The sequence below is a fragment of the Oreochromis niloticus genome, linkage group LG15 (assembly GCF_001858045.2).
Source record: "Oreochromis niloticus isolate F11D_XX linkage group LG15, O_niloticus_UMD_NMBU, whole genome shotgun sequence".
Lineage (NCBI taxonomy): Eukaryota > Metazoa > Chordata > Actinopteri > Cichliformes > Cichlidae > Oreochromis > Oreochromis niloticus.
The window spans coordinates 24,800,965-24,824,427 of NC_031980.2; the positions used below are offsets into that span (position 1 = coordinate 24,800,965).

General features: G+C 43.9%; 1 protein-coding gene across 3 annotated transcripts in view; it reads left to right on the top strand.

The window, feature by feature from the left end:
* The first annotated feature begins 507 nt into the window (after positions 1-507).
* Positions 508-23,463, top strand: part of vta1 (vesicle (multivesicular body) trafficking 1) — a 58,932-nt gene continuing 35,976 nt past the window's right edge. For 2 of the 3 annotated variants that reach the window (XM_019346095.2, XM_005452459.3), the window contains exons 1-3: positions 508-724; positions 14,249-14,343; positions 20,061-20,188. In XM_019346095.2, coding sequence (XP_019201640.1) covers positions 634-724; positions 14,249-14,343; positions 20,061-20,188 — 314 coding nt within the window. In that variant the 5' untranslated portion in view covers positions 508-633. The remainder of the gene's footprint in view (positions 725-14,248; positions 14,344-20,060; positions 20,189-23,463) is intronic. The other variant, XM_003446631.4, reaches the window with a different exon arrangement.

The following is a 23,463-nucleotide window of genomic DNA, read 5'->3' on the forward strand; positions in this document are numbered from 1 at the left end:
CACACATGCACACACACAAATTGTACTAAGTAACTAAAGCTTGTTTTTAACACACTTTTCCCATGACTTTCTTCCAGTAGCCACTGTCTGGTGTCACATTTCTTTTTTTAATTTAAAAAATGAAAAAAATATGAAGAAAACTGATGCATATATATATTATTATATAAATGTAGATAAAACCAAGAGAGACTTCTTGAGACTGAAATGAATGTGACGTAAATTCATGGCTTGAACTTACAATTTTGGCCTTATGGATATAAAAAAATTTTAATAAACGAAAATGTAAATGCCTAATTTGTTTCTTTACAGAGTAAATAAATGATTATATTTCTAGTTTTCTTTAGTTTATTGTTGTCCTAAATTCTTTGACATCTTCCACCAATAATATATTTTTATTCAGGCTCGTAGAATATGTATTATATAATAGTTTCACCTGTAGTTCTTTGGTTTAATAAGCCACACCTTGAGATTCAAACCCTCACCCAATACTTCAGCGAGATGGTGACGTCATCGTCCCGTCTGGGCGGCCGCTCCTATTGGACAAACACGCGGAAGTACGGAGGAACTCTTGCTAACAACAACAGTCTATTCTGGTGATTTGGTCGAGCTCGCTGGATCGGTTTTAACTCCACCATGGCTCTGCCGGTTCAGTTCAGAATCATCCAGCATCACCTGCGTACTGCGCAGGAACACGAGAAGCGGGACCCGGTGGTGACTTATTACTGTAAGTGTGCGTTCTGATTGGCGTTAGCAGCTACTGTTGTTAGCATGACAGCTTTGTTTACCTGAGAGCTGACAGCTGCCTGAGCCTAGGACCCAGGCGTTTTATCCAGAGGGAATGTTTAAAGTAAAAGTCCTTACAGATTGTGTGAGATGTTCAAGGAGCCGGCGAACTGCGGCGTTAAATCACTCCGCTCTTTGAAGGTCTCACAGCGTTAGCTCTGACAGCTCCAACTTCATTAGCCTCCTAATGTTTCCTTAGAAACAGGGATCATTTGGGAATTTCATAAACTGTTCCCCTCACTGACTCAGATAAAGAAAGCCCTCCAGCTTCCGTTCTGTGAGGCTGTAAACCTGCTCTGTTTTCGTCCTGCTAACTTTAGTTGAACTTTGGAACAACCCAGAAACTGTCCAGGTAATCGCACCAGGCTAGCTGCCAGCGAGATTTGGAGTTAGCAGACAGGAAGTACCGGCCAGAACGTTCCAGGGCTGCTTCAAAGTCTGACGTGAACTCCTCGTCCAGCTAGTTTTTTTTTTCTTCTTCTTCTTGGTCCTGCTGTGTGTCACAGAGTCATGAGCCTTCACAGTCAGCTGTGAACAATAGGCTCCACCCCACTGCCTGCATACTTCACCTCCACAGTGACTCATGAGTTTTTTGCCAGTTTGTCACTGTTTCACACCAGTGCATACCTGCTGAAACCCAGTCACACCTTCCTTACACAGTGGAAGTATTTTCTATAGAAGTATAATGCAGCCACGTGATGAGAAGTTATATATTCAGCATACCTCACCAATCCACAACATCAGTTTTGTCAGGACACTTAATACTGCAAGATTAAGAACCTACAATATTATTGTTTTAAAAATCCCATTATTTTAAGAACAGTTTATGAGCAGCATTTGGCAAGAGTGGAGAAGAAGAAGAACTCAGACTTTACAGGAAAAAATCACCAGCAGAACTGGAACTGATTGGTGGGGGTGACTGGAGAGGGATGAGGCAAAACACAAATGAATAAATTATGGGAGAGAGAGAAAACAAAAAATAAAAAGTTTGCTTAAAGTATTGTAATCAAGGACAGAAATTCCAAGAAAATGCTTGTATCTCCAATCTCAAGTAGAATACGAAAATTGTCCTATTTTTTTTTTTCTGAATTAATGAGATGCCTTAAAACCTTTGAAGCCTTCATTTGAGGGACAGTGATTTGACCCTATTTACGTTAAATCCTGGTGCCGGGGAGATACTGGCTTCTGTGTCGTAGCTGAGTGTTCAGATGTATTTAGGCTGTTGACTTTCTGGGGAGATGCAAAACATCCAGCCAATATTCCCAAAACGTTGATTCTGTTCATTTTCAGCGGAAGGAACGTTTCATTGTTCATCCTTGTGACTGAACATAGTCAAGACTCTGGGATTTCCTGGATTAATGAGGGGGCAGTAACAGTAGCATCTACAGTATGCTGCTCAAACACACCAGTGCCTCCCGGCCTTTCATTCTACACCAAAGTAAAAGTGCCCTGGGGGGTATTAATGGTCATGAAATCGATCTTTCAAATCAGTCGAGGCTTTTTCTTGATTTTAAGATATCTAATTGAGAGAAAAACTTTAGGTTTTTGGTTTGTTGTTTGGTCAAGTGACTGCATAAAACTTCCATATTTTTCCTAGTGATTTAAACCAATATGATGCTTAAGTTTCAGGGATCCTATCACATCTACACTTTTGTTCAATATTTACTCTGAGAACAGATAAGCTGTTCCACAAAATTCTGTTTTTCATTTAATAGGAAACCACCAAGTAAGAAGAGCTAGTCTTGTAAGATATATATATGTTATTTTCCTTATTGTGTAAAGTGTTGTGTTAACATGTTTTTATTAGTCTGAACTATGTATGCTTTGATTTATTAGATTTATATTCACCTTGCAATCAGCCATTTCACAGATTTGTACAACTAACTTTGTGCACATTAAAAGCAGGTGTGATGAAGGGCTCAGAGACATTATTAACAGTAATTTATAATTATTTATAGTATTGATTTCTTTCCTTCACTATCACAGATGTTGAAAATTGTACAAGATAAACCACAAAAACCCGTCCTGCTGGGTTCTTTCTGTGTGCCGTTTGTATGTTCTCCCTGTACTAGCGTGGGTTCTCTTTGGTACTTTGGTTTTCATGCCACAGCACCAACTGGAGGATTCTAAACTGGAGGTAGACGTGAATGTGAGGTTGTCTGTGTCTCTGTGTTAGGCCTGTGATGTACTGGCAACCAGAGGCGGTTCTCAGGTGTGCTCGAGGTGCTGATCTGCGCTGATCGAACAAAACCAGCGTCGGTGAAGAGACGAGTGAGAGAGAGAAACCAAAGTGTTGTTGTCACTCACTGTGAGCACAGTTTGGACACACACAGAAAACCTTTGACGTGACGCACCTCCAGACCGCTGATCCTTTGCTAACAGGCATCGTCACACTGTCTCTGATGTCTGATCCACCTTTTTGGGTCAGTCACAATATCACATCACAGTTATCAACGCCCCGCGTAAATTATTTCAAATGCTCTATTGAAAGATAACGTTTTGGTAGAAAGGTGCCCAGTCCTCAGCCTTGTTTCCTGTTAAGTAGGGCAGAGTGTGTAAAAGGACTGATTGGTGATGCAGAGGGCACAGCAGGGACTGAGTCTGACCCAGTTGAGCTGATGTAAGTGAGATGCACACGAAGAGGTATATCAACGCAGGAAAAGAGAGTCGGATCAAAACCACGAGCCCACTGACTGACAGACAGACGGACAGACGTGTGCTTCCTGTGACAGCTGAGGTGAAGCTTCTGGGAAACAGCTGTTGGGCCACATCTTCATAATGTGGCTGCAGCTTTAAGAAGCTTGTTTTGCTTCAAACAGGCAGAACGGGAAATGGGACGGTCATGGTCATCACTGTTTTCAAGGCATGCTTTGCTCTCTGTTGAACCTGTGTTTGCATTATTAATCGCTCAGATGGCAATAAGGCTTTGTGATTGGTTAATTACTGCTCACCTTTACCAGCCTGTGGATGTACACGATGTCCTGTGTGGCTGAGCTCAAACTGATAGAAGGTGATCCGCCGCCATCATCAAACCAGATTTTCCTCTTTTAAATTTGGCTGATTTTTCACCCACCTGTCATCTTTTTGTGAAAGTGAAATACTTCAGCGCTGCTGCTATTTTTATTCTGTCACTCTGGATCTCCCCTGGCGGGTCCAAACACTGACCCTTCAAATAGGCTTTTATTTTGGAAGGAAAAAGTCACAGTGAGCACCAAAAATTTTTTGGGTAAGCTTCTCTCAGCCTCACCCCATCACTGAGCATGGCTCATTGCCAATCACTGATTGGCTGCACATGGGTGAGTGTGAGGGCGATGCTGGGAGGTGGACTAAACGAGCTTAATGATGTGCGTGTGCATGGAAACATTCTCAGTGCTGAAAACGGTGATGTGCTGTTCTGTCTGTCTGAGGTGAAGGAGGCTTCTGTTTCACAGGCGTTTGTGAAGAAGAAGCCCCTCCGTACCTCCCAGGGACGGTCATTATCGTTCCTCAGGGGTGGCGGCGCTCTTTGTGCTGTTTCTGGTTATTAATTTACCGAGCGCCGTCTGCGAGGAAGCCGGCCCAAGCAGCGAGGTGGCATCTTCATTTCTGTCCATGGCATGTGAAAAACACTCTGCTGCTGCTCATATTAGACGATTAAATTGACTCACCTCTCCAGTCTGTTTTATTCTGTTTTTTCTTTGGTGTTTTTCGCCTCCTTAGTCTCTTTGCTGCGAGCTGCTCTGTGCAGTGCAAACAGCCTAAAAACAAAACCCTGTGAACACTACATGAATGTTCTACCAGACGACCTCTTGGGGGAAATTTTGGACTGTGAGACACCAGCTTTGGCCCTGCATGCCCTCTGGATACCCCACAGGACCTAAAATATGGGCCAAGTCTGGTTTCAGCAGACAACCATTAAAATGTTGTAAGATATCAGATCCATAGTTTGAGAAAACAAAAAACAGTTTTTTGTAATTGAAAATAGTTACAGGCTATACGGACTTTATTTATTCCCAAGGGATAAATAAAGTCTCTCTGATTCTGATATTAATCATGCAGTATGTTTGTTGTTTTCTCAGAGTTGTTGCTCGTGGTTGTTTATCAGCAGGTACAGTTGTGGGTGGGTCTGCAGTTCAGGCGTGAGCCTGTATTTGGAGCCCAGTTACCTGTCAGTGATGTGTGTGTCCTCTGGTCGAGTGCTTAATGGATTTTATACTGCTTATGTTGGGAACATGGATGACAGAGCAGATAAGCAGTTTAACTGTATCTGAAAGCAGCAACAGCAGCCTTTTATTACTTAAGTTGATGCCGAGAGATAAACGTGACGGACAAGTCCGAGGAGGGTGAAGGTGATTAGCCCAAGCTGCTGAAAGGTGGCCCCGTCAGTCTGGATGTGTGCTGGACCAGTGACCCAGCCAGACCACTGGAGGTCAGCAGCACCATGTGTCTGGGCCTCAGAGGGAGGGAGAGAGAGAGAGAGGGGGGGGCAGGACATATACTAACTTTAACAGGGAACGTGTATGTGTTTAAGGAATGGGGAGCAGTGGACCATGAGTGTGTTTTGTCACCATATTAACGAGAAGATGTTTTTAAGAATAAGATGTGACCGTGATGAGTGAAGCAAGGCTTAAAAGAACAGAAATAGGTTACTACTCATGTATAGTGATTATGGGAGCAATAACACTAGAGCTGGAATAACAGACGAGTTTGCTGTGGATGTTGGCCATGTCTGGAGTTGTGTGCATGTTTTTGGCAGCAGGAAAAAGGGAAACGCCAGAAGGAAGCTTTGGAATGTGTAAAAAAACCAAAAAACCCCCCCAAAAAACACTTGTCGGCCTTTATAGGGGTCTGCGAGGTCTACAATTAAACTGATTGACTGCACTGAATCAGATCATTCAGAATCAGTGTGCAGTTCCCACCAGGCATGCTTCCAGGTTTTACCCTGATGTCACTCTTTGGTTAGTGACATTATGAAGGCTTTGATACCTTGAGATGAGCATTTTAGCCGTCACTATGCTGGTATTTTGAAACGGATGGATCTGACTGAAACTGTACACCAAAAACATACCATGGACAATCATCCTTCTTGATCCTTTTTTTAAAAGTCAGTATGACCTGAAACTAGCAACTGAGCCAGAAAACTCATCCGATTCACAGAGAAAGGGACATAGAGACATTTGTAGTTTTTCCACGAGGGTGCAGAGATGTTGTCACTTTCTGCCGCCAGTATATTTCCACCCAACAAACCTGAGTACCAGTTCTAAAGTTTAAAAATGACTCTATTGTATTGGTTATTGGCTTCAGTGATCAGAAACCCATACATGAGAAATGTGAACTAGTTTGAGATGCTTGGTTAAGTGACCTCAACAAAAGTGCACTGCGAACTCTGCCCAACCACCAGCAAGAGGAGAATTTAATAAAAGAACTGACACAAGAGTCTTCCAGGACTCTATTCATGCCCACGGGAAAACACAGCAACACCAGCCAAGCAGCAAACACTGGAAAAAAGCGAGAAAAATTCCAGAGACGAGCAGCAGGCGGTGAAAAAGACTAAAGCTCTGACTTGATAACGCAGGATTTCATCACCTTCTGCGCTGCAGACTGTGAATGAGACTCTCAGCTGTCACCGTCAGAATCTGCTGAAGGTGAAACTTTGTGAAGAAACCCACATTTACAGCCCGTTGCTCGTGTTTCAGTCTTTGGCCTGGCTCTTGTTCTTTGGGCCAGCAGCCTGCCCGTTGTCTCTGACTCAGATTTACTGTGAACTGAACTGATTTTACTCCAACTCCCTCTACAGCGACGATACTGAGGTAGAAATACTGCATTAGCATTAACAGGGCAGCTGGTTTGAGACTGACTGTTGGACCAGTTGGCCAGGTGGGGGAAAAAAACACTCGGTGCATCACACAGACACAGAGCTGATAGAAGACATATGAGGAAAAAATGCTTTTTGCCTAAAAGGCACCCCCATCAAAGTGGTTGCATCCATAATTTTCTGCATTAAAACAGTTACCTGCATGTATTGTTGTCGCGCAGCTGTAAAAACCAAAACCATTTTGTATCAGGCTGAAAACAAAATATGGAAATATCAACATGTCTATGGGGACAGTCTCAGTTTTGAAGCCTCAAGTGGCCATTAGAGGAACTGCAGCTTTTATCTGCCACATTGATGGCTTCAAGTTGCATTTTGGTCCTCGTATCAGTCATTCCTGTTAGCAAGTGACAAAATCAGAATTTTAATTAGACTTTTATAAGGGTGCATCCCTAAAGTAAAAATAATTTACTCCCCACCTCTGCTCACACTAAGGTGATAATGCTGCTTCTTCTTTTCTCTGATGGGTTCATTTTCTTAATCACTGAAACAAATTGAAAACTGCCACTAATTGGCTAACAGATGGTTGCAAATCTGGCCTTCCAGAGGAAGGATTAAATATTACAATAAATTGGAAATCTGACAGTTGTCTCCAACAGAGAGAGGGTGAGAGGGTGTGCGTGTGCATGTCTGTGTGTCACATAATTGTACCAAAGTAAAGGTGTGCTTCTTCGAGGTGCTTTGAGGCGTTATGACTGGCAGTGCAGAGTATATTTTCAGCGAGCAAACATCTGAACATGCAGAACTTCACAAACAACTCATCAGGGAAGCCGTCCATCATGTGGGTCTGATGAGGCCAGCGCTCGCAGAGATTTATTTCCGTCCTTTTTGTCTGACGGCTAGTGCATACCATCACTCAGCCTCAGCTCCACATCAGCAGGTCCATCTAAATTAGCCAGCTAATGCCAGGCAATATTTCACCTCACCCCAAAACAGGCCAATCAATGGAGGTTTGAGTCAACGCCATGATTTGTTTAGCTGTAATGAAGCCACGTAATTTACCTGCAGCTCCCCCGGCTGACAGCGCTTGGCTCCGTTACAAATGCCGTTTCACACTGATTGGACTGTCGACGTTATAAACGAGGAGAGGGTGAACACAGGTACCATCCCTTTGTCTGCGGGAGGGGAACACACTCCTCCTTTATTTGTATGTAATATCCAAACATGCATGCAGCTTTTTTTGAACTTGAAATTTTTTTTTAATTCACTGTTTTATTCATTACTGCACTGATTGGCTGTGATTATTTGGCTTCCTCAGAATGATTGGATTCTGATAAACAGGACTTTGCTGAGTAACCTGATGGAAACTGGGACCATTACGTCTCACACTCAATCCTCCGTCCTCTCCCCGCCGAGCTTTAAAACATTTAGAAAGAATAAGACCTACCATGTAATTAGTTTGGACTGCCTGGGAAGTGGGCACAGTGGCAGACTGTGCCAGTTCAGCCGTCCCTGCGTCCACATGCTGGCTATAATTACACGATTTCAGAGTTTGCAGCTAAACGTGATGATTATCTCTTCAGCATGAAGGGAATGATACAAGTGTGGTGACAGTGGTCTAGATTTTCTTAATGACCCTTGCTGTAGTACAAGACATGACCTCACTAGAGATTTATAACTTAGTCTTAGTTTCCAAATAAGTTCACATAGAGCATTGTGTGACTGGTTCTAGCTCCCACCAGCTTTCCCAAAAGTTTTAACAAATGAAGCCATCTGGCAAAATGGAAAGTTCTGAGGAAAATTACTGTTGACATCCGAGACAGAATTCACTGTTAGGTGTGATTCTCCTGGCTGATGTAACCTGATTCAAGCTTACCTCTGTGACTTAAGCTGGGCGTACACTGTGCGATTTTTTTTTTTTTTTCAGTCGCGTTATTCTGCTTCTGCTCAAACTGCACGATTGACTCGCAGGGGTTAGAAGTTCGCAGGTCACGATGCAGGGTCTCACACTATACGGCCCGATGCTCTGATGCAACCTGAGTGCTCACACTGTGCGTCCATAAAATTAAGGTTATAACAGAAAATCTGTCGCTCGCTCTCCCTCTCTCTCCCTCTCTGTCTTTCACTCACACAGACACGCACACCACCACCATCAACTTTGCTAAATTGCTAATGAAAAACATTGATCAGGCAGCTGTGATTGAGCAGCAATATCCATCCAACTATTTTCACGGTTGTTGTGGTCGTGATAATTTTGTGAGGCCACATCGAAAAGGCTCGGATGAGCTTTCCAAAGTTCTACAAGTAGTGCCTCCATCGCTTGTGTCCAGATCACAGGCTGCACTGCTATGCTACTCCGTCTTTTTCACCGACATTTATGTGTTTGCGCAGGCGCAGTGTGAGCGGCTGCGGTGACACCCTCACGACGGTCGTGAGGATTTCCTCCCGACCAAGCGATTGATGATTGGGAGCTGGTTGTGAGGTGTTAATCGCTTCTTGTTACCCCACGTATACTACACGATGCACGACACACGATGAAGGCAAAACTCGGGCCGATCACCAAAATGGTCGCACGACTCAAAAATCGGCTCAAAATGGGCCAAAAATCGCAAGTGTATGCCCAGCCTTACACGCTGTCACTATATAGTCCTGAGTGGATAAGGTCAGCTAATTCATTCCAGTGCTGATCTGATAAAGTGATGTTGCATCACTTTATCAGCTAACGTTACCACATCACGTTACCGTAACGTTACCTCAGCGGATTCATGCCACGCAGCCAAGTTAAAGTTAGCTAGCCAACTCTACTGCTTGGTAACATTATTTTTGCATGTAAATGTGGCTTCTTCTTCACATAGAAGTTAGCCATGGAGTGCTGGGACCAATTGCATTTACATTATACATGCTTCCTTGAGGCAGTATCATTCAAAAACTCATTGCTATGCAGATGATACACTGCTATATCTATCTGTGAAGCCAGTTAAACTGCAGCCTTGTCTCTAAAGAATAAAGGCCTGGATGTTGAAATTTTCTTGTCTTACATTTAGATAAAACTGAGGTTGTTATACAGTACAGTCTTTAGCTACACCCTTCTTTACATTTTGCAGGAAAATGGGTAATGGGTGGCATTTTTCATATGCAGTGATTTACTGGAACATATTCGTAGAAGTTTTCAGCTAACAGCTCTTTGGGAATCACTTTGTTGGTGCAAAAATACAATTTTATGCTGTCAAACTTTGTTATCTTTGGCATTTTTCATAGGTTTGAATGAAGAAATAGGAACAACAATGGAGGTTACGTCGAGCTGCTTATAATACCAAAACCAAAGAAATGCTGTGACAACAGCAGAACAGATATGGCAGAGTTTTTTGTTCTTAATGATCTGTTCCCATCGTGCTCGGTTTCTGTGTTCAAGCTTCATCTTATCTGTAAGCGTTGCAGTCATGCTTTACAGCATGTTGTGCTGGAATGAACCTCCAGAATCTGTGGCAGTGTGTTCACTCTGTGGGCCTCGATTGTCTTGTCACACTGAACATATTTCTCTTACACACACACACACACACACACACACACACACACACACACACACACACACACACACACACACAGAGCGACTCAGCTATTCTCCATAATGATGTTCTTGTCATTCATATGACACAGAGACTGCTCTGGCACAGAATTGTCAAAAATTGAATCGAGGCGGTGGCGGCGTCCTGCCAGCACCATTACAGGAGGGTTAATTATTCGCTGCTAAATATATTTTCTTACAACAGTCACTGTCACGCTGAGAGATAAACAAGGAAATTGGGGAAACTGCTGTGCTGACAGAGCAGAGTTTAGTGTCTGTACACGTGAAATGTCTGCTGTAGAAGCCTCTGCAGAAAACTTAGGGCAGCACGTCACAGGTCTCCCTGATGTGGCTCACATCGTACTGAATGGTGTTGACGTGCTCAGTTATGTGCTGTGCAACCCAATGAATGCACTGTCATAAGAAATCAGCAGTAAACCACCCTGCCAGGCACCGATGGCCGAGAGGCTTGCTGTTCCATCCCGAAGATGCTCTCTGACCACAGTCCCTGCATCCAGCTCACCTCCACGCACACAGAGAGGCAAATTAAACCGATATCAGAGTTCTCAGAGATGTAGATAGAAGTCAGAAAGCTGCGCAGGCACGAGCTGAACTTTCTCGAAATGCAGCTTCTTGCTTTTTCACTGCATTTGTTCAGTTTTCAGTGTTTCGTCTAACACCTTCAGTGCACATCCTTCCTTACAGATTTTACAGCACTTTAACTTTTCCTCTGCGTGAGCTGGCAACAGCAGCCCTTCCTCTGAAGCTTATCACCTCCGAAGAACAAACGCCGGAGGTAAAAGCATTTTTTTGACCCTAATTATGTTTGGGAGAGGAGACAGAAAGGGAAGCTCGTCAGAGACCCTATAATCGCAGGAAGTAAAAGCCTGAGAGGTTTTAACACTTGAAGCCATCGTCTCCTCAGAGGATGTGTCCCAGCTGGGGTGTTTTCAGGCTTTTGCAGCTTTTTGCAGACCTGAGGGGCATCGAAGGTTTAACCTGCCAGGCCTGGTTTAAAATGTCTGGTAGCTGATCTGGATGATTTTTTTCCTGTAAGATGAATGCAGGTCACTGAGGTGGGTTAAAGTCCTCCTGTGTGCTGATATCTGTGCAGCTGAAATCTAGACTGCTGGTTTAAAGATGGAATTAAATATGATTTAATGTAATTTATCAAATTCAGATTTTGTCTAATTCTGAGTGTTTTTAATTTGAAAACAAACTACTGTTTATGTGTCACAGTGACATTGGTAGCTGCTGTCCTTTACTGGGCTGCAGAGTGCTGTTGATGTTTACATGCTTACAGGACGGGAAGTGAAGAGTTAAAGGTTTCACAACATGTAGTTTTCAGGGTGAGAAGAATAAACTGAACAAAATACAAATTAATGAAAAATGATTCCTATGCAGAAACAAACTGCACCTTCACACACCACAAGGGGGCTCCAGCACTGGTTGTGTGTGTGTCTACAGTCGCGATGTTGTACAGCGCGATGACACAAAGCCTTCTTTTGTCAGTCTGCTGGAGGACCCACTGTCTGTGTGGCTTGCTGCGCTCTGGTTCATGCGTACATGCGTGTCACACTGCTGCCGCTCTTTGGAAACACTGAGTGCTTCTGGCCTTGGCGGCTGGACAGAGGCTCCCCGCCATTCTGCTGCCGTGAAATGGGCCATTGTTCTGCTGATGCTGCGCAGGGCTGTGACTCAAACATGAGGTGGAAACGGATTACTCAAATATATGCAGAGTACAACACGATGTTTATGGTCTCCTGGTAACTCGACAGGCCCGACCGTCCACGCTGGAAATACTGCTTAATATTCAGCCTTTCTCTCTCCGCTGCAGCAGACGCTCTGAGCACAGCCTGTGCATGTTTCAGATAACGTACAATAAGTGTAGAGTAACCGTGGGACCAATATCAGCAGGTGGAATTTTATTTAGTTATGTTTTAATGTTTATTAATGTTTCCAGCTCATGTCGTGTCGGCTGTGTCTGACCAACAAACTAAAACCCGGGGATTTTCAAGTTAAAGGCATAAAACAGACCAACAGCCTATCTCTGGATAAGCTGCAACCTTTTAGTTTTGTTCAATTAATGACCTAAATTATAAACATAATTATAATTAGTTACTCAGATTTCATACTGTGGACCATTCCACATGCTTTCAGGTCTGTATTGTTCTATTAGAGTAGCTCTGCATGATTTACAATTAACAGTAATCTTTATTTATGTGATGCTGCATTACTGCAGCCCCTCAGTCACTCATCTCTCTGAAACAAGCAGTTTTGGCTCCTCCACCTTTATGCCAGCTGTCTTCTGATTGGCTGCCCCTCGCAGACGGAAGGTTTTAATAGCAGGTGGGTGGGGCTGCGATGACCTATAACCTGAGCACGTGGCTCACAGAGATTACTTATTACACGACAAGGTTCCATGTTCCAAAATGAGGTCCACGTTCAAAAGAGAGAATTTTAGCAAAGGGTGAAATCCGCACTGATGTCATCGCTCTGTGCTGCATGCCGCACTCCGCCTCCACACAAACAGCACAATCTGCTGAGGTAATCCTCGCAGAGAAGGAACTCTGAGGCTGCTTCACCCCACGCTGATAGTGCAGCGCTGAGTCTGCTCACTGTGCCTGTTGCACTACAAGTGTACACACAGAGACACACACACACACACACACACACAGAGCTGTGGATTAGTGATGATTTGAGGAATGTTTGCGTGCCTGTCAGCACAGGTGGAGGTTTTTACTCCAACATACCTGTGAATGTGTGAGAGTGAGCAGAGTCAGGAGTGTGAAAAGCCTTTCTCCTGCCGGTTTAGGACGACTGTGAGGTTTTTATCCTGCTGATGGAGAAGGAAGCCGTGTGCGCTGGTAATATGTCAGGCTCCGACCGGTGGTGAAGGGTCGCTCTTCAATCATTTTTAACATGGGTCCAGACAGCAGCTGTGTGCACGCACAGCGATCACACACAGTGCACCATCCATCTGGTTAACAAACCCCGGGCTGATTCACAGAGAGATGAGCCTGAAGTGCAGCTCAGCCCGAAATCCACAGGAAGGCATCAGCATGGTTCCATAAAACTTTTACAAACAGAAACTCTCTTACGGGGTGTAAAGTCATGGTTTGTGTAACCACGAGGCGAACCGAAGCACGGTGATGGACTTCAGGTGTTTGAGCCACATCCCTGAACTGAAACCTGGATACCCACAACAAACAGCTGAATTCAGTGTGTGTGTGTGTGTGTGTGTTGTTGATAGGGAGCTCTTTTCAGTTTTTGAAAATGTGTTAAGCCTCTGATGAACCCATGGGTGCAGAGGGACGTGTGCATGAAGAGCACGCTGAAGTCTGCTTCATATTTGAGCTGTTTTGGAGAAATATCCAGATATTCATGACAGCTGTGCTCATCATTCTCAGTCTGCTTTCTAACTGAGTTTTGTGTTGTGAGCATAGACACTGTGAGCAAGTGTTTCTTCATTGCCCAACAAAACTTCATAAACCATCTTTTAAATACAGTCTGTGGTGTTGAACGTGGAGTTTCAGGTTGTATCACTCCTCGTGAATGTTTTGTGTATTTCTCTGGCTCAAATAACATTGGATTTAATGTGTCTATACCAGCAGATACATTCAGTAAATGCATATCTGTAATATTCATATAACATTGTTTGAACACTGAGTAAAGAGCTTCAGGTACATCAAAGAAACACGAGCAATCCCTGATCTCCGTTACAGTAATATGGAAACACTTTATCATACCAGCAGCTTTTTTCTGACTAGCTTTATAATTTTTGGAAAATAATTCCAGTCCAAGTTCTTTAAGAGTTTTTCTGGAGGTCATCCCTGCAGGCTCGGTGCTGCTGCTCAGGTGTGAGGTTAAATCATCTTAGAGAAGAATAGAAATCATTGACAGGTGAGGGATCGTGAGAGTGTGTCCACACAGGCCTGCTTCGTCTCAGGTGGAAATCTTTCTCTCTTCCTCCTGGAAGAGAAGAAAACATCTGCAGCAGCTTTTATGTGAAACTTTAATGAGGACTCTGTGTCGAGTCTTGTGTGAGCGAAGCTATGGAAGAACAGACTTGTTTAATTCTTTTATCTCCTCCCTGTGCTCTCCCTCAGGTCGACTCTACGCCATGCAGACGGGCATGAAGCTGGACAGCAAAACACCCGAGTGCCGAAAGTTCCTGGTCAAACTCATGGACCAGCTGGAGACGGTGAGTTGGATTCACTTTAGTCCTGTTTCTCCTTCAGTGCGGGCAGAGGTGGACATTACGTGTGCTCGGCTAAAGGATGCAGAAGTATAGTAAACTTTAAATCTTTGGTCCCCACAAAGATATGAATACACACACACACACATACACACACCGCAGCCCTCTAAAAGGCTTGACCTTTGCCTGTTGGTTATCAGAGGCTGTGCTCACTGCATAAGGTCCTCTCAGAGGTTTGAGATTTCTCTCCTCGGAGAGGTTAAAGTACTGCTGGGGTCCCAGTGACTCTAAAAGGGAGCAGAGTGCCCCCTATAGGTCACATGCACTGCCGGGCAGCAGGATATCATAAGTAATGCAGAAAAGCCTTCAAAAGGTCTATTAGCAGACATACTTTGCAGGTCTGGTAATGATGTCATACTTCAAGTTTTCCTTGAATTTGTCCATATATGTATGAACTATGAACACTTTCAGTAGTAAGTTCTGTGCCTTTTCACGCAACGAGTCTGAGCTTGTTATTTCTGAGCCTGTATTGTTTTAAAGGCGGTTTCAAGTTTTAAGCCATAGACTGTACATAAAAGATGGCTGCAGATAATGCGACGTCACACACTGGTTTCTAAAGTCCTTGAACCTTTCCTTGAACTCGGCGTTTTAGCTGTTGTTGTATTTTTCTCAAAAGCAGATGTGGTGAGTGAGATGTGGATGTAAGGAAACCATCCTGAAATATGCGCCGCTTTCGCCTTCTTTTTGACTCTGATGGGTACATGGTTTCAAAAATGAATGTCATGTTGTGCACAATAAGACGTAAACCCAGTGATAACCCAGACGATGTTTTCCCCATTTCCTGCCACTGCGTTCTGAACCTGAAGTGTGTACACGGACAGGAGAATGTCGGATTAAAGTTGCTGACCCTCATTAGCGGCTCGCGGGCCAGAAACATTTCTCTCAGATGGCACAGAGTGCAGAGCGACAGCTGGACAGCTGTGCCACACCTCACTGTCACTCTGGATATGTGGTCAAGTCGCACATATTTACAGATGCCTCATTAAGACAGTCCTGAGCCTCACTGCCGTGGAGTGTAAGCCTACCACAACAAGGTAATCAACAACCTTTGATTTATATTGAGATATATATTGATAACGAACAATATATAAATATAACAATAACAAGGTTTTGTTTCACATACCATTCAGCCTGAACCTCTGATGAGAGATTTTACATTCAGTCATTCACATGAGAGCAAAGGCCTGATGATGTAAGTCGTGGGTTATCTTAACCCCCCACTCACAGCTGACCAGTGCTGACATTTTCCTGCCGAGGTCGATGTAAAGTTATCCTGTTCCATCATGTGAAGACTCTTTGGGTTTTATCTCTCTTCACCATTTCATGTATTATATTTCACATGGTAAATAATCTTTACCATTAGGGACTCTTTTTGTGCCACAAGTCTGACTTAATTATGGAATAAGACACGTTGGTTTGTGTCTGTTTGCTCTCCGAGCTTACGAGAACATCTTGTGCTTCTCCGTGAGTCACATTTACGTAATGCAGGCTGCTCTCCTGTCTGCTAACAGGGGACGGGCTAATTAGATTTTGTGGGGTTGTTATGATGAAGGGAGGAAGGGAGGGAGCAGGTGACCGAGCTGAGAGTGTCCCAGCGGGGCGGGGGGTCAAGCGAATTTACAGAGACTGAGAAGAGCCCACGGAGAGGTGATGAAGCTCTAAAACGCATCCGTCAGCCTCAGTTTTACTGTCCATGTCATTTTGATCCTGTAGTTTCCCGCCCTCATCATGCATGTTTCTACTTCACACCCAACGTTTACAGTTTAACGTTTAACTTGCTACATGGCAAGTAGAGGAGTGAAGAGGAGAATGAAATGGCTGTGAGTGAAATCAGGTGTAGTTCTGAACATTTAAAGGAATCAGATGCAATGAGTGCCCGATTTTAAAGAAGCTCCAGGGATCTTCGTCACACACACGCGTCGCTTTCCCGACACGACACACACCTGCTGCTTTGAGTTCTGTATGTGTGTGTGTGTGTATGTGTGTACGAGTGGGCTCTTGATAATCTGAAATAAATTATTTGATTATGATATATATTGATATGGAAAATATAGCTTAAAATTGCATTGCACTACTCTCAGAAAATATTTCTAACTATATAATTTTCTATCTTCCTTTTCAATGAGCAGCTGTCCCTGGTGTCACCTTGTCACAGTGGTGGTGTTAGCATGCTACGCTGTCTAGGGCAGTTTGCTCTGGGTGGAGTCTTTTTAGGGAAAGATTCTTAGGTAAACTTGTTCAGTGTGAGCATTTATAAAATATGAATATTAACTGTTGGTTGTAAAATGTCAAACAGCCACTCCTGACTGTGTCAGCTTTTGCTTGATGCTCTGAAATGGAATGACGACTGCCACGTTTGTCTCGTCGTCTTTCTGACGCCTACTGCCGGCTTGGAGTTGCAAGCAGGTTGGTTGCTTGAGAAGTCTCCATGAAGCATCACTGCAGGAGCGAGGAGAGTCCCAGAGGGAAAACTGATGCAACATCTGGTAAAGAAAAGAAAAATTTCATTTCTTTTTTTTCTGAGGAGCAGCAACAGTTTAGGAGAAGACTGCAGGTGAGGATGGCCACAAATAAGGCCGTGATGAAGGCCTATGCCAGCTTTCAGAGCAGGTTTCAGGTTTTACAGAGAGAACTGGTGTCATGTTGTGAACCTGTTGCAAAGCTGTTTCCCAGGCTAATAGCAGGCAGCAGGAGTGCTTCAAACGCGGACCTGATTCAGGCTCCGTCTGAGTCTTATTCTGATTTGGTTTTGCTCGGTAAACTTCAGCTGCACTCAGACTGTGATCACTGCGCATCACACCAGCACAAACCCGATTTATCACGTGGAAGCGCTGCTATTGTCCAGATGGAGCCCGAACAAGGTCTGTGAAACACGGGGACACCCCGAGGTTTCCACTCCTTAATGAACTGTTGCTCGTTGCTGTGACTCATTCTGCAGCGCTCTGAGTCAGGATTTAAACCACAGCAGCTACTCTCTCTGCCCCCACCCCCGTTTCCTCGCTGACCTGGCTCGTTCGTATTAGGCATGCTGGACTTTTATTTTCCACTGTCATTGCCAGCTCAAGCCTCTCACTGGGACGGTGGAAAATCACTTGTTTGAAAATCAGTTTCATGTGATGCAGGATGGGAAACCTCAGAGATGCCAGTCATGGTAGATGCTGCTAAATTTAGATCTTTGTCTCCTGCAGCAGCCTCTGTAGATGAGCACCGTGGTCTCGCACAGCGGGAAGATCAGGGTGGTCCCTCTGCTGTGACTTAATTTGTTTTACCTGCAGAGTTTATCAGGTAAAACTGATGCAGGACACACAGCAGTTCAAAATCAGCTCAGCCGCTTTGCTGTCATTCATGCGTAGTTACGAATGGAGTGAGCGGATGAGTAATGCGGCTAATTCTGGTTCTGTAAGTAAAGCAGATTAGCAAGCCGCTGGATTTGGTTCTACTTTGCATTTTATTGGCAGAGAACGCATTTTAATTGTTGCTCAGTCATGTTCATACAAGGGTGAGAAGCCAAAATGATCAAGGTTATAATTCAATAAATAGTGCAGCCTTATCAAATATACTGTACAAAAACTCAGATTTCTTGGAGTCTGTTCAGTGAGTCTGTGGTGGTTCTGATCACTTGTGACTGTGGGAATTACATGCATCTGAACAAAGATGGACTTTATCAGAACCACATCATGGACTGAACTGAAGATTTTCAGAAATAGACCCAAGTAGTAGACCCAAACCACGATTAGACCCAACAAAAGAATGAGATGGATACATGTGTCCAACTGTTTGAATTTCCTCTTGAGCCCAGAGGGGTCGAGGAGTTGCGGTAAAATCCCGGCGGAGCTGATTTTTCATGGTATTCTGTGAGTACTTGGTGCTATTATGGTACACCAACTATCACTGCAGAGCACAGGTTCTCTTTTTTCCAAAACCATTTGATTTTCGTCTCTAACACAAACATTAACAGAGTTACAGTAAAGTGTGCTTGTACACTGACCACCAGGTCTATGTCTCAAAAAGGGTTAATACCTCACTAACGTCAAGGAAGCATGTGTTGATCTCAGACACTCAAAGCTTTCTGAGCTTCGAAACACTGACTTGAAGCTCAGACACATGAACACTGCTCAGCAGATGATGGAGGAAAATTCAAATGACTGCAACTAGAATTTAGATTGAATTGAATTCATTTCAAATCAATTTTATTTATGCAGTGCCAAATCAAAACAACAGTCAGCTCAAGTGCCTTATATTGTAAGGTAGACCCTACAATAATACATACAGAGAAAAACCCAACAATCATACTATGACCCTTTGAGCAAGCACTTTGGCGACGGCGACAGTGGAAAGGAAGAGGCGGGCCGAGGCTGCAGACTTGAGCGTGAAGCATCAGCTGCAGTCAGAGGTGTTGAAGCTGGAGTCCCTGTGATTCATTGTCACACGCATATTTATGGTCTTCATTTATTAACAGAGCTCATGAAAGCGCGGCTGAGCCTCCCATCACTCATGCACACCGCTGTGCACGTGTTGATTTCTGTGGGAAGCGCACCCGGTTTGTTGGTTTGGACTTGGTTTGCCCCTCCGTGCGTCACACTCACTGCTCCCATAGTCAATAAGGCGTCACGGTCTCGTATCAAAGGCTTGCTTCACTCTAACCTGGTCCAGGTTTACATTTAAAAAGTGGCGCTAATTCTTCTGCTTCACTTTAAGTTTGGTCGCCTGTCAAACGGAAACCTAACCAGAGCGAGCGAGCCTGAGAGTCGTGGCTGAGTTTAGCGACTTTCCTTTCATCCCACATTCTTGTATTCCCAGGCCAGTTGTCCTCTGCCGTCCTGCGCTCAGCTCAGTGCTTTTACATTCCTCCGCTACGACTCACAGTCAGCGAACAGAGTATCTATTCAGCCCGGCCAGGGTCCACCTGCTGGAAGCAACCCGCGTGTTTGCTTTAGTGCTTTTACAAGAAACCCGAAGCCTGCTGGACGGCGTAATGGAGAGAGCTCTGCATTTCATATAGAGGAGCAATTACCTAGTCAAAGCGAAGCAGAGTGAGCGAGACTAATCAAGCGTCGCGCTAGATGGCGCCCGCTGTGGCGAGGACGGGTTTGCCTGAGTTAAAACATTTGAACTAAGAAGTGTTTTTCCGTGCACCAAACCAAAAGTGACACATCCACGGATCAGGGTTAGTTTCTCCGGCCTCCACTGGATGTTTAAAGGACCATCTGCAGGCCCTACTAAGTTTTAAAAACTGTAAATAAAACAGATACTGGGATAAGTACATCCAGTAGATGGAATACTCCAGAAAAAGTGTTTAGCTGGTCACCAGAAAGAGTACGAGGACAAAGAGAGGCCCTGTTTTAATGATGGCTTTGTGTGAATTTGTGGGCACTGGTGTGTAAGTGTTGGTCTTCGTACAATGAATGCAGTGAGTGTGTGTCACCGGATTCAGCAGTTAAAACAGTGCCTGGCCTAAAAGCTCTGCAGGTCTATCTGTTTGGAAACGTGAGCGTGTGCAGATGTTCTTCTATATTTCTGATCTGTTGATCAGTTTCAGTAACGTAGCTAAAACATATTTCACCTTTCACAAACAAAGTTTGACACTGAAACAGATTTATTGCTTTTCTCTGCAGAGCTTACACGGTTCCATTCATGCATTGTTGTTTTTGTTTCTCCTGCAGATGAAGAAGGAGCTGAGTGATAACGAGTCCATCAGTCAGGAGGTGGTTGGGAACGCCCACATCGAAAACTATGCCTTAAAATTATTCCTGTACGCTGACAACGAGGACAGAGCAGGACGATTCCACAAGTGAGAACCGAGCCGCTTCCTTATCTGTTTGTGTGCGTGTGTATAGGTGTGTGTACACTTACTAGCAGGACTTTGAAGTTGGCTTTGGCCTATGATCATAACAGCCCAGCAGAGTGTAATGGCCCTGTGTAACTGGCTGGTCAGTGTAATGATTTAATCACTGAATGATGCTCTGATTGGTCCAATTAGAAACTATGATGGAATCTAAATATTAGATTGCCATTACAAAGGACTTGATGTGAGATTTGTATTCACGAGTACAAGTACTTCATGGAAGGAGTCGTCTTGCAGGAAGAACCACAGAGCAGCTCTCAGCCCACAGAACCACACAGTCCTGCTGTTTCTCTGCTCAAAAAAATATCTCAAACCTCAGTGAACAAGTGGGATGCACAGACTACCTGGTGCACTGGTTTTCTGTGGACCACAAAAATATGATCTGTGACTCTGTGAAAATGTGAGCACAGCTTCTGTCAAAAGAAAGTCAGTTTCTCAGCTAAAGATAATGTTCAGATTCCAGCTAGACCCAATACTTATACTGTGGGCTCTACTAGACCAGCTTTGCATGATTCAGAGTTCAAAATAATTCTTCTTATACTCATACTGGGCCACAGTGCAGCTCATCTTTGCTTTGAACCAAGAGGTTTTACTCGCCCATTCAAGAATCAAAGTTTGTAATTATTAATAAATCGATTAGTGACGGTCTGACATTTTATTCAAACATGGTTTAATTATGACCTTCCTCTCTAATCTGATCATTCACGAGGAAGGTCAGTATCTAACCGGGTCATTGGAACGGTTTGTTGGAGGATTTCACTGGATATTTATATTTTTGGGTGGTTTCTTTTATTACTTTCTTTGAGTCTTGATGTTTTTTGTCTGACAGGAGACATGTTGGAAACATTACAACAATTTATGTCTTTCATACTGCAGCTCCTCAGCTCGTCCTCACTCTGAAACACGATATTAGGCTCCTCCCACACTCGTGCGTGAGGGGGCCGTATCAGGGCTATCCCCACTCAGTGATGTCAGTGAGAGCCAAGAGTAGAAAGGCCTGGGTGAAGCTGGCCGAATTCCTCACATCTGCACACTGAGCTCATTATTTGAAACTCTGCCCGTGTTTTTAATATGAACGTACACGAATGGAGCAGAATACATAGCAGAAAATAAGCACCGCCGCCCCCCTTTAAGCCTCACAGTGTCACAGTGGGAAATTTTCCCGAACGTTCAGTAATATTCAGGAATGCTGCTCCTCGCTGCGTGTCCACGCTCAGTTTCTGCCGTCACCATCAGATGGTTGATTGCCCTGTTGGGGACAGTCTTGGTCTCGGGGGACTTCTGCGTCCGTACATCCAGTTCCAGACCATTTGGTGAAAAGCAGGTCACATCTCCTTCCATGGAAGCAGTAACTCAAGCATCATGTGGAAATATGCTGCCTATTTAGGTCAGGAAACCACCTCAGCCTGTTGATCTTCATTCAGCGTTCAGCTGAGAGTGTTTTAGCAGAGATGTTTCTGCTGCTAATCACAGTGTTTACACCAATCACAGCTTTAAACTTTGGAGCTAACTGAACCAAAGAAGACGGATTAAAACCAAAAACATTAGTTTGTAATCATTACTCTTCTGTTAGCGACTCTGGTTGTGTTAAGTCCTCATATTTAACGGGGAAGAATAACATGACACCAGGTTATTGGAACAGTTGATTTGGGGGATTTCTCTGGAAAATGTGTTTCTTAGTCTTTTCCTTTGCTATTTCTCCTTCACCTAGTTTATCCCCTGTCTTGACTACCCGACAGGAAACATCTTGGAAATAATCAGAAGTGTTTATATGTTCGCCACCAGATTTCAATGCATACTTTGTTTGTCTTATCTGCGGGGGTTTCTGGGCTGAGTTTCTAATGGTACATTAAGTGATACTGGCCAAATATTTCAGTCAGGAGTTCAACCTTTGTTTTGTTTTCTTTGTCTTTAAAAAGTTCAACCCTGTGTCTGACTCAGACTCACCATTTCCTAGGAATGAGATAAAGAACAACAAAACAGAAGCACCTGCAACTCTGTGCAACTGCTTTAACCTTTCAAAGAAACAAAGAAATCCACCATGCCTGCATGACAAAGTGACTTCAGATACCCGCTTATCCTCCCATTACCTGGATTCAGGTACCCAACAGCAGGAATCGGGCTGAGCTGGTTATCTGCTTGTGAGTTCACCTGGAGTTTCCCTTGCACGTTCACATGAAAGGTGCGGCGCTGGTCCATCCATGCTTCTGACCAATCAGGAGCATGGATGAACAGGTTGATGAGGTCACAGCATGAACACAGCTGCTGTAGACAATGCAGCGGTGTTCAATTCAATTCAATTTTTCAATTCAATTTTGTTTATATAGTGCCAACAACAGTCGCCTCAAGGCAGTGTGAGGAGAAGCTTTGGTCAGCAGCACTGTTTAAGATCTGCTGTATTAATAAAGTTTTTAAAGAATTTGAAGCCAATAGAAAGATAGTCATCAGTAATACAGTGACGTCATCACCACAGCAGAATCCAAAGGATTTATTATTTCATTAAATTAATTAAATCTGCAGCAGCAGCTCATGTAGGATGAATGGATGCAGGCGACATGTCTCTGGACTTGTTTGTGGTGTAAACACAGCTCCTGTTTCCAGCAGGTATATGAAGTAGGACTGACTCAAGCTTCTGTTCTGCTGCAGGTCAGCAAACCTGCCTGCAGTTTTACAAGCAGCAGCGGTCTGCTGCCAACAGGAGCCAGGCCTCAGCCGTGTGTTATGTCACCCCTGAACACACACACACAGGCACACAGATATACATGCAGACACATGTATAGAGGTGTAAATACGTACATGTTTACATGTCTTCATTTTGAGTCACACAGCTGAATGTCTCTTGGAAACTTTCCTCTCTGCACTATAAGGAGCCCATTCTTTGTCCTTACGTGTGTGTGTGTGTGTGTGTGTGTGTGTGTGTGTGTGTGTGTGTGTGTGTGTGTGTGTGTGTGTGTGTGTGATGATGGGTTGCTGTGGTTACCGGCCAGTCTCAACCTCTAATCAACATCTAACACGAGCACATGCTGTTTAGAATCTTTTACGAAGAGTCAGATAACAGATAAAGAAGTAAACAAAAAGTAAACTAATACTAAGCAAATAATTAATTAGTTATTGCTGTTAACTTAATAAACAGCAATAAAAGCTTAGTAAAGGTTTACAGTGACGTTAGAGGTAAAATAAGTAACGTTGTTACACAGAGATAGAAGATCCGTCCCCTCCAG